This window comes from Ciona intestinalis, unplaced genomic scaffold (assembly GCF_000224145.3).
Source record: "Ciona intestinalis unplaced genomic scaffold, KH HT000150.2, whole genome shotgun sequence".
NCBI lineage: Eukaryota > Metazoa > Chordata > Ascidiacea > Phlebobranchia > Cionidae > Ciona > Ciona intestinalis.
This window is the reverse complement of record NW_004190472.2, coordinates 129,847-141,854: the sequence shown is the minus strand read 5'-3', so window position 1 is coordinate 141,854 and position 12,008 is coordinate 129,847. Positions and strand designations below refer to the sequence as shown.

The window sequence follows — 12,008 nt, the reverse complement described above, 5'->3', positions numbered from 1 at the left end:
TTTTCATTATGTAGATTAAATGAAACGTCCATACTTGCAACTCAATGAATGAATGAATGTGGCAACGACAGTCGTTATAACACGCACCTTACGCCTGCTTACAAATGAAGTTACATTCAATCATTAAACTTGCATTATCCATACTTTCACCTTCCACAGCACCCATGCTTTGAAACCATTCTTGGAAATCGCTCAAAGCGACGCAGTTAACTCGCTCGTGTGGATCAACAAAGTTTCAGCCAACTCACTTATTGCTGGGCATGGAATGAAATATCTGAAAGTTTACGACATTCGTACACAACCAAACCAACCAGCATCATCCCCTGTTAACCATAAGGTAGTTTTATATTATTATAATATAGGGTATAACCAGTGGCGGATCTAGAGGGGGTGTTTGGTGTTTAGACACCCCCTCGGAAACTATTTTATAATAACTTTTCGAATTTTAAGGATGTAACTGTGTAATATTATTTATAGGGTGTAAATAATTTATAACTATTTTATTTTATAAATGATAACTAATAAGTAACTTTTAGTTGTCTGTTTTTCTAGTTTCTCTGCCTGCCGAAAGTGATTTGAACTTTTTAGAACTTTGCAAACTCAAAAGGTTGTTCTAATCACAGGCTGATTATTTTTTCAAAAGACTCTTTCTCTGCCTGGAACAGATTTTATGGAATTAATTTTGGAATTTTTTCTTTTCACAGGCGACCATGGGTCTTTGTGTAAACCCACTCCAAGAAATTCGTGTTGCTTCTTTTAACGAGAACACTGTTGCATTGTGGGATTTGCGGAGCTTTTCGAAACCAATTTCCACGTTCAATGTTGAACACAATATATCAAAGGTTGGTTGTATCTAAATATATCTTACACTGTAATTCTCTAATACTGTATTTAAATACATACCAATACAACCCATGTTCATGTTATTTTGCTGCTAATTCCATTTTCGTTTCGTTGTGTTATAATAATTAATGGTTCATTTTTCGAAGCATAGTTAAATTGAATGGGAATCAAACTAAAACTCACTTAGCCAGTTAAGCCAGGTGTAAACACACTAGAAAAAGTATATGTACAAATGATAGGATGATAAAATCACTTGCCCCTGTTGTTTTAATAAGTTTGATTTTAAAAAGATATTACATTTTTTACCCCGATAATGTCTTGTCAAATTGCATTGGTCCTTTAGGATTACAAAAAAAATCACTTTTCTGTCAATCAATTTTAAATTGAAAATTTTTCCCTAGATTGAATGGAGTCCGACACGAAATGGGTTTCTTGCCGTTCTTCAAAATGGAATTAATGAAACACGGAATGAATTGGTCAATATTTACGACATTAATTTGTCTCTTCCCGAACAAGAACGTTCGCCCCCATTTGTGTGCGCGAGGTCTAAACTGCAAGTAAGAATTAATCTAAACTACAAGTCTGAACTACAAGTAAGAAGAAGAGTTTGAAGCAGTGCAATGGCTTAAATGTGGGGCCAGAAGGCTTGAAGTTGCTACTATTGTGGGCCATTTGTCATTGGGCAAGACCTGTATTGGCAATTGCTGCAACGCATTAGTCACTAATGGGTTGTTCAAATTATTAGCCAATTAGCCATACATAAAAATAAATCACCCATAAAGTTAAATACTAGTTAACTCGTAAGCGGGCACAAGGTGTATGAAACAAAACACCCATGTTATAACGCCTGTCGTTTTCCCGGCCATGCGAGGATAAATTAGTTACATTCATTTGCTCATGTTGTTATGTTACAGCTTGGTGATTTTGTATCTGGGTTTACATGGAGTCCACAAGACAAACATCTCCTTACTGTCAGTAATTCACTTACGTTTACGGTGAGTCTGTGTATGTATAAAACATATATGGTAACTGTAACTGTATTGGTAAAATGATACTTAACAGAGTTTTAGAAATTCCCGTTATTTTTATTCCTTGAAAGATTTTCTTGTTAATTTGTGTATGTATTTTACAGTTGTGATATAAACATATATGGCATAAAACATATATGAGAACTGTAACTGTATTGGTGAAATGATCATTATCAGAGTTTTAGTGTTTTGCATTATTTTTATATTTTTAAAAAGGTTTAACAATATTTTCCTGTTAATTCTTGCATGTCCTTTACAATTGTTACTGTACAGATATAGGTATAAAATGTACATATAATTGCACTGGATATATTTCACGACCATCTTATTCTCACATCTTTATAAACAAGAACGGCATTACATATTTTAGTATGACAGTTTTACTGGTTTTAACTTTTACATAAGTTTTTGTCCATTGCATGTTTTTATGTCATTTTAACATCTGTGTTATAATAACTGTTGTTACCCGTAAAGGGCCGTAATAAATACAAATATAAAATTTAAGTATTATTAAAAATAAGATTATTTTATTAACAGAAAAGTTTATTATTAACAAAAAGTGTTGCCCAATTTATTTCCAGTACCCTGAAGTTCATGAGAAAATATCATTATCGTGGAGAACAAGACACGACATGAATGTGGCATCTGGAAACACTGTTAATAGTTTCTCACTAATTCCTGAAGAAAATAATGTAAATAATGTTTCACTTTATGTTAAATAATCAAGTGCATAAAATACACCCAACATTTCGTTTATTCAGCTTAGCAAATTTCGTTAATAGCCCAAAGTTTAGTTTATTAAGCTGTGAAGCAAACATGTAAATATCCTCCGGTACCGTGGCTCAGTGAATTAGTCGTCTGAATCAAAACCAAAGTGTCCCCGGTTCGATGCTCAACGGCGGTACTAAAACTGATCGGCGTATGTGTCCTTGGGCAAGACACTTAACAGACATTGCTCCATCCCAGCAGCCACTAATGGGTTATCCAAATTGTAAGCCATACCAATTAATAATCATACACAAAGTGGCTTCTTGTAAGCACACGAGGATAATGGTGCCAATATAATACGAGTCTGCTGCGATGCGGTGTCACGGCACCGGTAGCTAGAAGAACTTACATGGGCTTTCCGGGTGTTGGGGTAATGGGCCTAAGCTGGTCTAAATCCCACCCATAAACATTAAAGAAAATAAAAAAACATGTTAATATCTATTCATTGAATGTGAAATAATAAAATGCATGAAATACACCGTAAGTGTTGGGTCTGGTCTTTACTGTTAGTTTTTTTTGTTATATGTCATTTAATAGTGTAAATAAAGTAAAAATACACTTTTATTAAATGTAAACTGCAACCCTTAAAATACACTCCAAGTGTTGGATTTGGGTCTCATTTTTTTGGTCTCACTCCAAGTGTTGGATTTTGTTTTTTTATTTGATATTACATGTCATTGTATTTGTGTTAATGAAAAATTTTGTCATATATTTCCCAGAATGAATTTGTTGACGTCACTTCACTTATTGAGAAAAGAGCAAAGAACCGATATGGTTTAAACACAGGTGGGATTGGGTTGTGAAAATGTCACAAATTATCTCGAATATCAATAATACTATCTGCTGTGTTTTATTTGATAAATGAATGTGAATGAATGTAACTTACTTTATTCTCGCGTGGACGGAAAACGAAAGTCCTTACCACACGGTTTTAACACCTCGTGCCAGCTTACGAGTTACCATGTATGTTACTTTGTGGGTTATTATTTTTTTAGGATTTTTTTATGTATGGCTGATAATTTGGACAACCCATTAGTGACTACTGGGTTGGAGCAATTGCTATTAAGTGTCTTGCCCAAGGACACTTCCGCCAACAATGGTAGCAGCGACGAAACTTAAACCCATTACCTCTGGGTTACAGGCAGGCGCGCTAACCACTATGCCACGGCGCCGGACGACTCTACTGTATATGTTAAAGTTGGTAACTAACATCAGTCAGACTCAAAATGCACATTTCTATAAGACCGATTCGTATCGATAATTAAATTAATGCAAAAAAATGGACTGTTTTAAAAAATAAAATCAACTAAAAATGACAGATTTGTAAACACGACTCTGGGAATCATACACAGTTTTAAGGAAGTTCTCCATTTTATTTGTGACTAATTTTTATGTTTTTAAACACATTGATTACATACCACAGCAACTCGTTTCCTAACTACATTTATTAAATACCACAACATTCATGTTTTTGATTATCTAAAAAAATAAAATTGTGAAAAAAAATTTTATCAGAAAACCTGTCAAAAATTTTCGACTTTAAAAAAATTTGGTAACAATTTTTTAGTAACTTACTGAATAGATTACTGAACAGTCACATAATTTTCTATGTTTATATTCAAAATATTTAAATTGATGATTGGAATTTAACTTAAACAAAATATTTTTATCAGAAAACCCGTCAAAAAATTTCGACCTCAGTTTTGAACCTGAAAATATGAATCTACGTTCGCTTTGGAATTGGATTGGGCTCGTCAAGCAGATGGCAACCACCCCGGTCCATAATGTTACAACCCCCACTTCACCTGTGTCATGGGAAAGCAAGCAAAAGCCGAGGCAACTACGAATTTCCTCGTCGAAAACTGTTCCAGCAGTTTGCTTTGCTGGGGTATATTCTCTGTTAAAAGGTAGGGTATTAATAATCTGATGAATCTTGTGAATAAGCTTATTTATCCTCGCAGGGCCAAAAAATGACAGTGGTTATAGCGTAGGTGTTCTGTATAATATACCCTTTGCCAGCTTGCGACGTTGCGCGGTACCATGAATTTAACTTTTATCCTTGCGTGGCGGGCAATGACAATCGTTATATCACAAGTGTTATGTTTCAAATACACCTCTTGCTCGCTTATGAATTACCACGTATGTAACTTTGTGGGTGAATGAATGAATGTAACTTGCTTTATCCATATGTCGCCAGAAAAGACAGTCGTTATAACACAGGTGCTCTGTTTGATACATTTTGTGCAAGTTTACCACATATATAACTTTGTGGGTGTTTGTTTTTTCTAGTTAACTTTCTTTATACATAGCTATTAATTTAGACAACCCAAATGTGCCCACAGGGTTGGAGCAATTACCGTTTTACCCAAAACATACACGGCCACAATGGCACAATTTTTGAAGGTTCAAATCTGTTTCAAAATATTTTCCTTTCAAATTACAGGGGAGACACACAACAGTAATACTGAAACTGTGACTTGGGTTGGGTTACCAACATCTAAAACAACAGTTTACACAAGCACGCATAGGTTGGTGTTTCAAGCATTGTATCTGTATACTAATGTTGGTTTTGTTGCAAAACAATATCATCTATGAATGGATGAATGTAACTTGATTTATTTTTATGTGCCGGGCACAGGTGTTTTGTTCATACACCTTGTGCCAGCTTACGAATTACCACGTATATTACTTTGTGGAGGATTTTTTCATTATTATGTATGGCTGACAATTCGGACAAGCCATTGGTGACCACTGGGTTGAAATATATTTGGGTAATGAGCCAACCCCCAAATCTCAGGTCTCTTGCTCGTTATCCTAACTACACTTCCACAAATTCACAGAAATCGAATCCTCGCGATGTGCGATTGGGACGTGTTCTCTTCAGCGTCCCCTAGTGACGAAACACGTTTCACGAAAACAAGCTTCCTTGAAAAACTTGTTCGTCGAGTCTCAAAGACAACTTGTGTAGAAAGAGCTTGTACGATAGCTTTATGGCATGGCAACATGAAGTTAGCTGTGGAAGTGTTGAACAAAGCTAGTAAGACACAAGGTGTGCGAGGTTATAATTTTATTCGTGTATTCCGTTATTTCCTTTCGAGGCGCATCTGGTACAAAAACGTAGAGTATGAGCTGCTAAAATATCATCCATTTGTGTAGTTTTTGTACACAAGAATTTTGTATGTTTTTGCTGGAAAGTTGTTGTTACATTTATATGTTTTTTTAGTTTTTTGTTCTCATTTCACTTAGTTCCTTTAAAAATGTTTGCAGCTAAATAATAAGTTCTTTGTTTTTTATAGAATTTTAAAATTTATTTGTAACTTTGTAATTCTTTGCATTTAAAAAAAACTTTTTCCCCCAGGTGAGAATAGCAACCAGCTCTCCATGGTGAGCATGGCGTTAAGTGGATACACGGGTGTCAACAGCCCCTCCTTGTGGCTCGATACATGCCAGAACCTCATGGAGTCGCTAGAGAGCCCGTATCTACAAGCCATGTTTAGTTTCTTGTTCGCCAACGCGCAGGAGGCAAACCACAGCGTCGGGCAAGCAGGGAAATATGAACAAATATTGAACAATAAGGTGAGGGAGATAAGTGGTGCAGAGACTTTAATTATATATTTTAGATTAGTAGTTTAGTTTGGTGCAACAGCAGATATATTAAACAACAAGACATAACATGAATTTTATTTATCTCTTCGAAAACAGTAGCTAACATCATGTTATTAAAAAAAATAAACGGAAACAACTGCAAAAAACACGCTATGGATAACAAATGTGGAAATTAGTGGTGTATGGGTTTTATCCATAGCATGTTTTAACAACAGTCATTTTACTGTTGATTCCCTTCTCTTCGTTTTTTAAATAATATGATTTTCGCTGTAATTTATGTTATGTGTATGGCGGCAGATAAAACGTCGGTCCTATTATCAAAAACAAAAGCTGTCCTTAAATAGTGCTATATGTGAAATTCACACAGGAACTTTTGCTCCAAGACCTGGTTGCGTTCGCTTGCATTTACCTTCCCGATAATTTACTTTCAATTTACATCAAAGAACTCGTTGCAAGTTGCGTTGAAAACGGAGCACTAGATGGTGTTCTTGTCACCGGGCTCTCTACTGCTGCCGGTGTTAATTTGCTCGCAAAGTATTATGAAATGGTTCGTGCTTTATGAAGGTTTGATATACCTTATGTTTATTGTATTATAACATATTGTGGTGTCTTCTTATATGTGCGTCATTGAGATAGAGACTTTCATACACCTCATGCTCGCTGTCAAGTTATAACATGGGTGTCTTCTTATAAACCAGACACACATGGTGTATTCGTACACCTCATGCTCGCTGTCAAGTTATAACATTGGTATTTTTATCCAAACCATTAAACAATCCCATCATCTCCAGACATCTGATATACAAACCATCCTCACAGCAGTAATACACACAGGAGATAAAGCATTTCTTTTACAGCCCAGGATCTTACATTGGAAAGAAAGGTAAACATAATGCTAAGAAGTGTATAAGCAAATAAATTTTTAACGGCTCATCTGACATGAAAACCCAGTGTATTTGCAACATTTGGCCTGCCTGCCGCCCAAGTTTTTCTACATTACTTTTTATACCAGATAAATCATTGAAAGAATATTTACATTATGCCTGGTAGCAGAAGTAACAGAATACTGTATAAGCAGCTTGGGTGTTTGGGTAATGGGAAATTTAGTCTTGTTGGGAAATGGGTAATTTAGTCTTAAGAAATTTAGTCTTGTTACCATTTTCTATATTTCTGTTGTTAACAGGCAGATTGTAATGCTTAAAAACTTTGTGTGGTTACTTCTTGAATACTAATATTTATTGTTGGACGCACGTATTTATATGAAACAAATACAACATTTTAGTTCTATTGTTTACTAATTAATGCTGGGTAGATCACTTTAGGGGTGCCTGCCTACCCTGCCACCCCAGGTTTGGTGCCTATGGATATGAAATCTGGTGGGAATCTTTTCATTAAAACCTCATAATTTGAAATTATTAATTCCAGTTATACAGACCTTCTAAATAAATGGGAACTTTATTTCGAGCGAATTGATTTTGATAAAATGTGGAATAAATCAACAGAAGCTACAACAGACGCCCAAACATATGTAGTTTGTAATTACTGTGGGAAAAATATCTCCAATTCAAAACTAATTGCAGGTGAGTGTATATAACTTTGTTTGTCAAGCGAAGATCTTCCATATATTACAATTAAAGCCCTTGTGCCTACCTTCGGGGAAGCAACAGGCTTCAACATCTGGTGAGGTCCATGCAACAGCACCCTGGGTAATGGGCCAACTCTGGCCTAAATCCTAGGACCCATGGCATGCCATTTTGCGGGAACCTTATCTATATAGAATAGAATAAAATTGCAAAGTTTAGTTTATAAAATGGTGAAGTCTTCTTGCAAGACACACCAAAAGGCGGTTCTGACCTAAGTTACCATTTGATTTGGTTGGGTCACCCACTACAAGGGTTAACGAGCTAATTAATTTCTGTTTAATTTTAAATATATATATATAGGTGACATTTTGACAATTTTTACACCCTATTGGTTTATTTGCCACGTTTTTTTCATGTCCCAGCACGTTTTTATCATCAAACATCCGTTATTAACTAGGTTTTAGAATTGGCCCATTACCCCACAAGTTAGACTATACAAAGCCCCAGCTAACTAATCTATTTAAGCTCCAGTCAGTTCCAGCCAAGTTATGACTCCGAGTGCCAGAAGCCCGAGGTCTGTATCAAGTTTGGAGTCTTTTCGTTGTAACTCAGTTCCACGTGGATTGCATACATTGGGCCAAGGGTCAAGACGTAGGGCAAAATCTGGGACCCAAACACCAGGCTTGAGTTCAGTGCACAGTTCTCCTTGTGGGAGTGAGTTTTATAGTAGGATGGGGGAAGATGGGACACCTTTTCATTCTATTTTCTCGTACATTTTGGTAGTAAACAAAGAACATTCAAGGAATTATAAAACCTTGTCCTCGCGACTTTCATAGACGTTGTTAATTAATTAAAACACGATGAGGATATTTATATATTTGTGCTAAAGGTGTCCCATCGTTTCCCACCCCTCTATATATATTTAGTTAGTGATTTATAAGTTAGATCAAGCTTTTATTAAAGTATGAGTAAAAAAGGGATTTAAAATCAAAATTTTATGAGAAAAGGAGAATTTTAAAACAGAGGTTCTAGCATTTGTTCTAATTTATTCAAAGAGAGCAGCTGATTGAGGTGTTTAGAAACAAAATAAGAAGGTCAAAGCCTGTTTTGATGCTAACGGAGGTCACTTTCAGCATCATTTATAATTGTCATTCATATTTACCTCCTGGATTCTATACTAAAACATGTCTGTTAATAAATATGTAAGTTACTTTATCCTCGCGTAGCCGGAAAACGACAGTCGTTATCACACAGGTTTAACACCTCATGCCAGCTTCCAAATTACCGTGCATGTTACTTTGTGGGTGATTATTTTTTGGGGATTGTCATTCATATTTACCTCCTGGATTCTATACTGAAACATGTCTGTTAATAAATATGTAAGCGCACAGTGACTTTCCCAACACCTTGTATTAGACCTGTTTTATGTTTCTATGCATAAGTGTATATTCAGCCACATTACAAGTCACATATAAGCAACTAAACGTATTATTTTAAGTATATATACATTACCTTAACATCGCACATACGCAAGTAAACGTGTTATTTTTTACACAGCGCGTGGTACACGGTATTTAGGTGGAGGAATGGCCATGCAATGCTCAGTGAGTTACAATAATATATTAATCACTTTATTTGTAAGTTATTGGTTTGTCTTAACCTGTAGCAGTTGGTATGTAGCTTGAAAAAAGAAAAATAATGTCAATATCCCAACCCCACTTGCGAATAAATGGGTGTAATCTCCGAATGAAAGGATTTATCCTCATGGCACAAGAAAACGACAGTCATTACAACACGGGTGTTTTGTTTTATGCATCTCGTGCCCGGTTACAAGTTACAACGCATGTAACTTATTTATCCTCGCATGGCGGGGCAACGACAGTCTTTATAACACGGATGTTCTGTTTCATACATCTCGTGCCCGCTTTTTACTCCGTTTGTTACTACGTATGGTTATACCTACTTGCTATGAAACTTTTAGATAATTTTCCACTTTTTCCTATACCAGGTAACAGTACATCCAGTTGTCAGTGGGTGTGTGAAACAGAACACCCGTGTTATATCTTGTTAATCAGAACAACTGCGGAGGATAATTTCAATACAAATAACCTAACTTTCCATCTTACAGACCACGAGTTGTCCATCATGTCGGAAACCTCTTCCACGATGTTCAGTTTGTTCAACTCATCTTGGTGCAAGACCTGAGGAGACGGGTGAGTGCGTAAAAGGTTGTGTTGTAACTTATTTATTGTTGGTGGCTGAAAACGACTGCAGAGCGGGTCGTTATAACACGCATTTATCAAGCGTGTCATAGACAGTCGTTTTTACACGGGTGGTCTGTTTCATACACCTTGTGTCTGCCCACAAGTTACCTCGTATGTAATTTATTTATCATTGGTGGCTGGAAACAGCGGTCATTATAACATTGGTGGGCTGTTCCATACACCTCGTGCTCGCTTTTCCATGTATGTAACTTTGTGGTTGATTGTTTTTGTTTTTTTTTGGTCTTTATGTATGGCAGATTATCAGGCAATTTAGACTTAACTGACCACTGGGTTTGATCAATTTCTGTTAAGTGTCTTGCACAAAATTACAAATTCAGTTGTTTTTATTTACTTAACATGTAAAAACCTAACATAATAGTTTTCCTCCTTTTTATTTTTAGAATTCGTGAACTGGTTGTCTTGGTGCATGAGTTGCAACCATGGGGGACATGCCGGACATTTAATGGATTGGTTTCGGTGAGTCTTGTTTCTATTATACAGGTTGATATATATGAGTGATGTAGGCCATGCATAGTAGGCGTATGTGTTATTGTGCACTGTATAGCGAACATGAGGTGTATGAATACACCATGTGTGTCTGTTGTTTAATAAGACACCCATGTTATAACTCGACAGCGAGCATGAGGTGTATGAATATACCATGTGTGTCTGGTGTTTAATAAGACACCCATGTTATAACTCGACAGCGAGCATGAGGTGTATGAATACACCATGTGTGTCTGGTGTATAAGATGACACTCATGTTATAACTCGACAGCAGGCATGAGGTGTATGAATACACCATGTGTGTCTGGTGTATAAGACACCCATGTTATAACTCGCCAGCGAGCATGAGGTGTATGGATACACCATGTGTGTCTGGTGTATAAAAAGACACCCATGTTATAACTCGACAGCAAGCATGAGGTGTATGAAAACACTATGTGTGTCTGGTGTATAAGAAGACACACATGTTATAACTCGACAGCGAGCATGAGGTGTATGAATACACCATGTGTGTCTGGTGTATAAGAAGACCCCCATGTTATAACTCGACAGTGAGCATGAGGTGTATGAATACACCATGTGTGTCTGGTGTATAAGAAGACACCCATATTATAACTCTTATATTACTAAAATATATCTATTTCAGAAAGTGGTTACCTTTTGCCAACGCAACTTTCCGCCAAAACTACTGATAAAGGTAAGATAAATAAAAATATGTGTTTTGTATTACAATAAATATAAATGAAAATAACTCTATATGTATGAAGTATATTACTATTGTTTACGTCTTGCAGAAAAATCTTTAGATCACACCAAAACACAGACTACAGAAGCATCAACTGAAGCTTACTATACAGAAGTTGCAGGAGAAATGGCTGCAAAGGCGGAACCAATAACAAGTATGTATTAAATGTAATGCGTTCTGGTTCTGTTGATCTGGGTCCTGGTCACTCATATTGTTGTACACTCTTGTCGCATCATAACAGAATACACCAAGTGCTGTAAATACACATCAAACTGTGAATAAATGTAACTTTCTTTATCCTTGTGTGCTTAGGAAAACAACTGTTGTTATAACACTGGTGTTATGTTTCATACACCTTGTGCCCGCTTACGAGTTACCACATTTGTAACTTTGTCGGTGATTAATTTTGTATGGCTGACAATTTGGACAACCCATTACTGACCACTGGCTTGGAGCAATTGCTGTTAAGTGTATCGCCCAAGAACACCATTAGTTTTACTTAGTATTTCTACATAACACCTTGGTAGTATTTTGTTTGGTGCAAAACAATTATGTTTTGTTACCAGCTGATCCAGAACAAGTCTCAAGTGAGGCAGAATCTTTATTACATGACGTGCCATCTTCACAACCAAGTGTGCCACCAGGCGTAGATATCTGAAGTGTC

General features: G+C 36.2%; 1 protein-coding gene and 1 long non-coding RNA gene across 4 annotated transcripts in view; both read left to right on the top strand.

The window, feature by feature from the left end:
* LOC100178298 (GATOR complex protein MIOS) overlaps positions 1 to 12,008 on the top strand; it is an 18,478-nt gene that overhangs the window by 4,501 nt on the left and 1,969 nt on the right. For 2 of the 3 annotated variants that reach the window (XM_026839075.1, XM_009863485.3), the window contains 16 exons: positions 160 to 337; positions 705 to 842; positions 1,245 to 1,400; positions 1,758 to 1,838; positions 2,453 to 2,563; positions 3,359 to 3,425; positions 4,313 to 4,546; positions 5,083 to 5,167; positions 5,480 to 5,688; positions 5,998 to 6,215; positions 6,613 to 6,792; positions 7,037 to 7,128; positions 7,671 to 7,825; positions 9,386 to 9,432; positions 9,957 to 10,041; positions 10,494 to 10,569. In XM_026839075.1, coding sequence (XP_026694876.1) covers positions 160 to 337; positions 705 to 842; positions 1,245 to 1,400; positions 1,758 to 1,838; positions 2,453 to 2,563; positions 3,359 to 3,425; positions 4,313 to 4,546; positions 5,083 to 5,167; positions 5,480 to 5,688; positions 5,998 to 6,215; positions 6,613 to 6,792; positions 7,037 to 7,128; positions 7,671 to 7,825; positions 9,386 to 9,432; positions 9,957 to 10,041; positions 10,494 to 10,569 — 2,112 coding nt within the window. The remainder of the gene's footprint in view (positions 1 to 159; positions 338 to 704; positions 843 to 1,244; positions 1,401 to 1,757; positions 1,839 to 2,452; positions 2,564 to 3,358; positions 3,426 to 4,312; positions 4,547 to 5,082; positions 5,168 to 5,479; positions 5,689 to 5,997; positions 6,216 to 6,612; positions 6,793 to 7,036; positions 7,129 to 7,670; positions 7,826 to 9,385; positions 9,433 to 9,956; positions 10,042 to 10,493; positions 10,570 to 12,008) is intronic. The other variant, XM_026839077.1, reaches the window with a different exon arrangement.
* LOC113475199 lies at positions 11,201 to 12,008 on the top strand. The gene is made up of 3 exons (XR_003396949.1): positions 11,201 to 11,296; positions 11,394 to 11,498; positions 11,911 to 12,008. It is a non-coding gene; the product is annotated as an uncharacterized LOC113475199 (long non-coding RNA).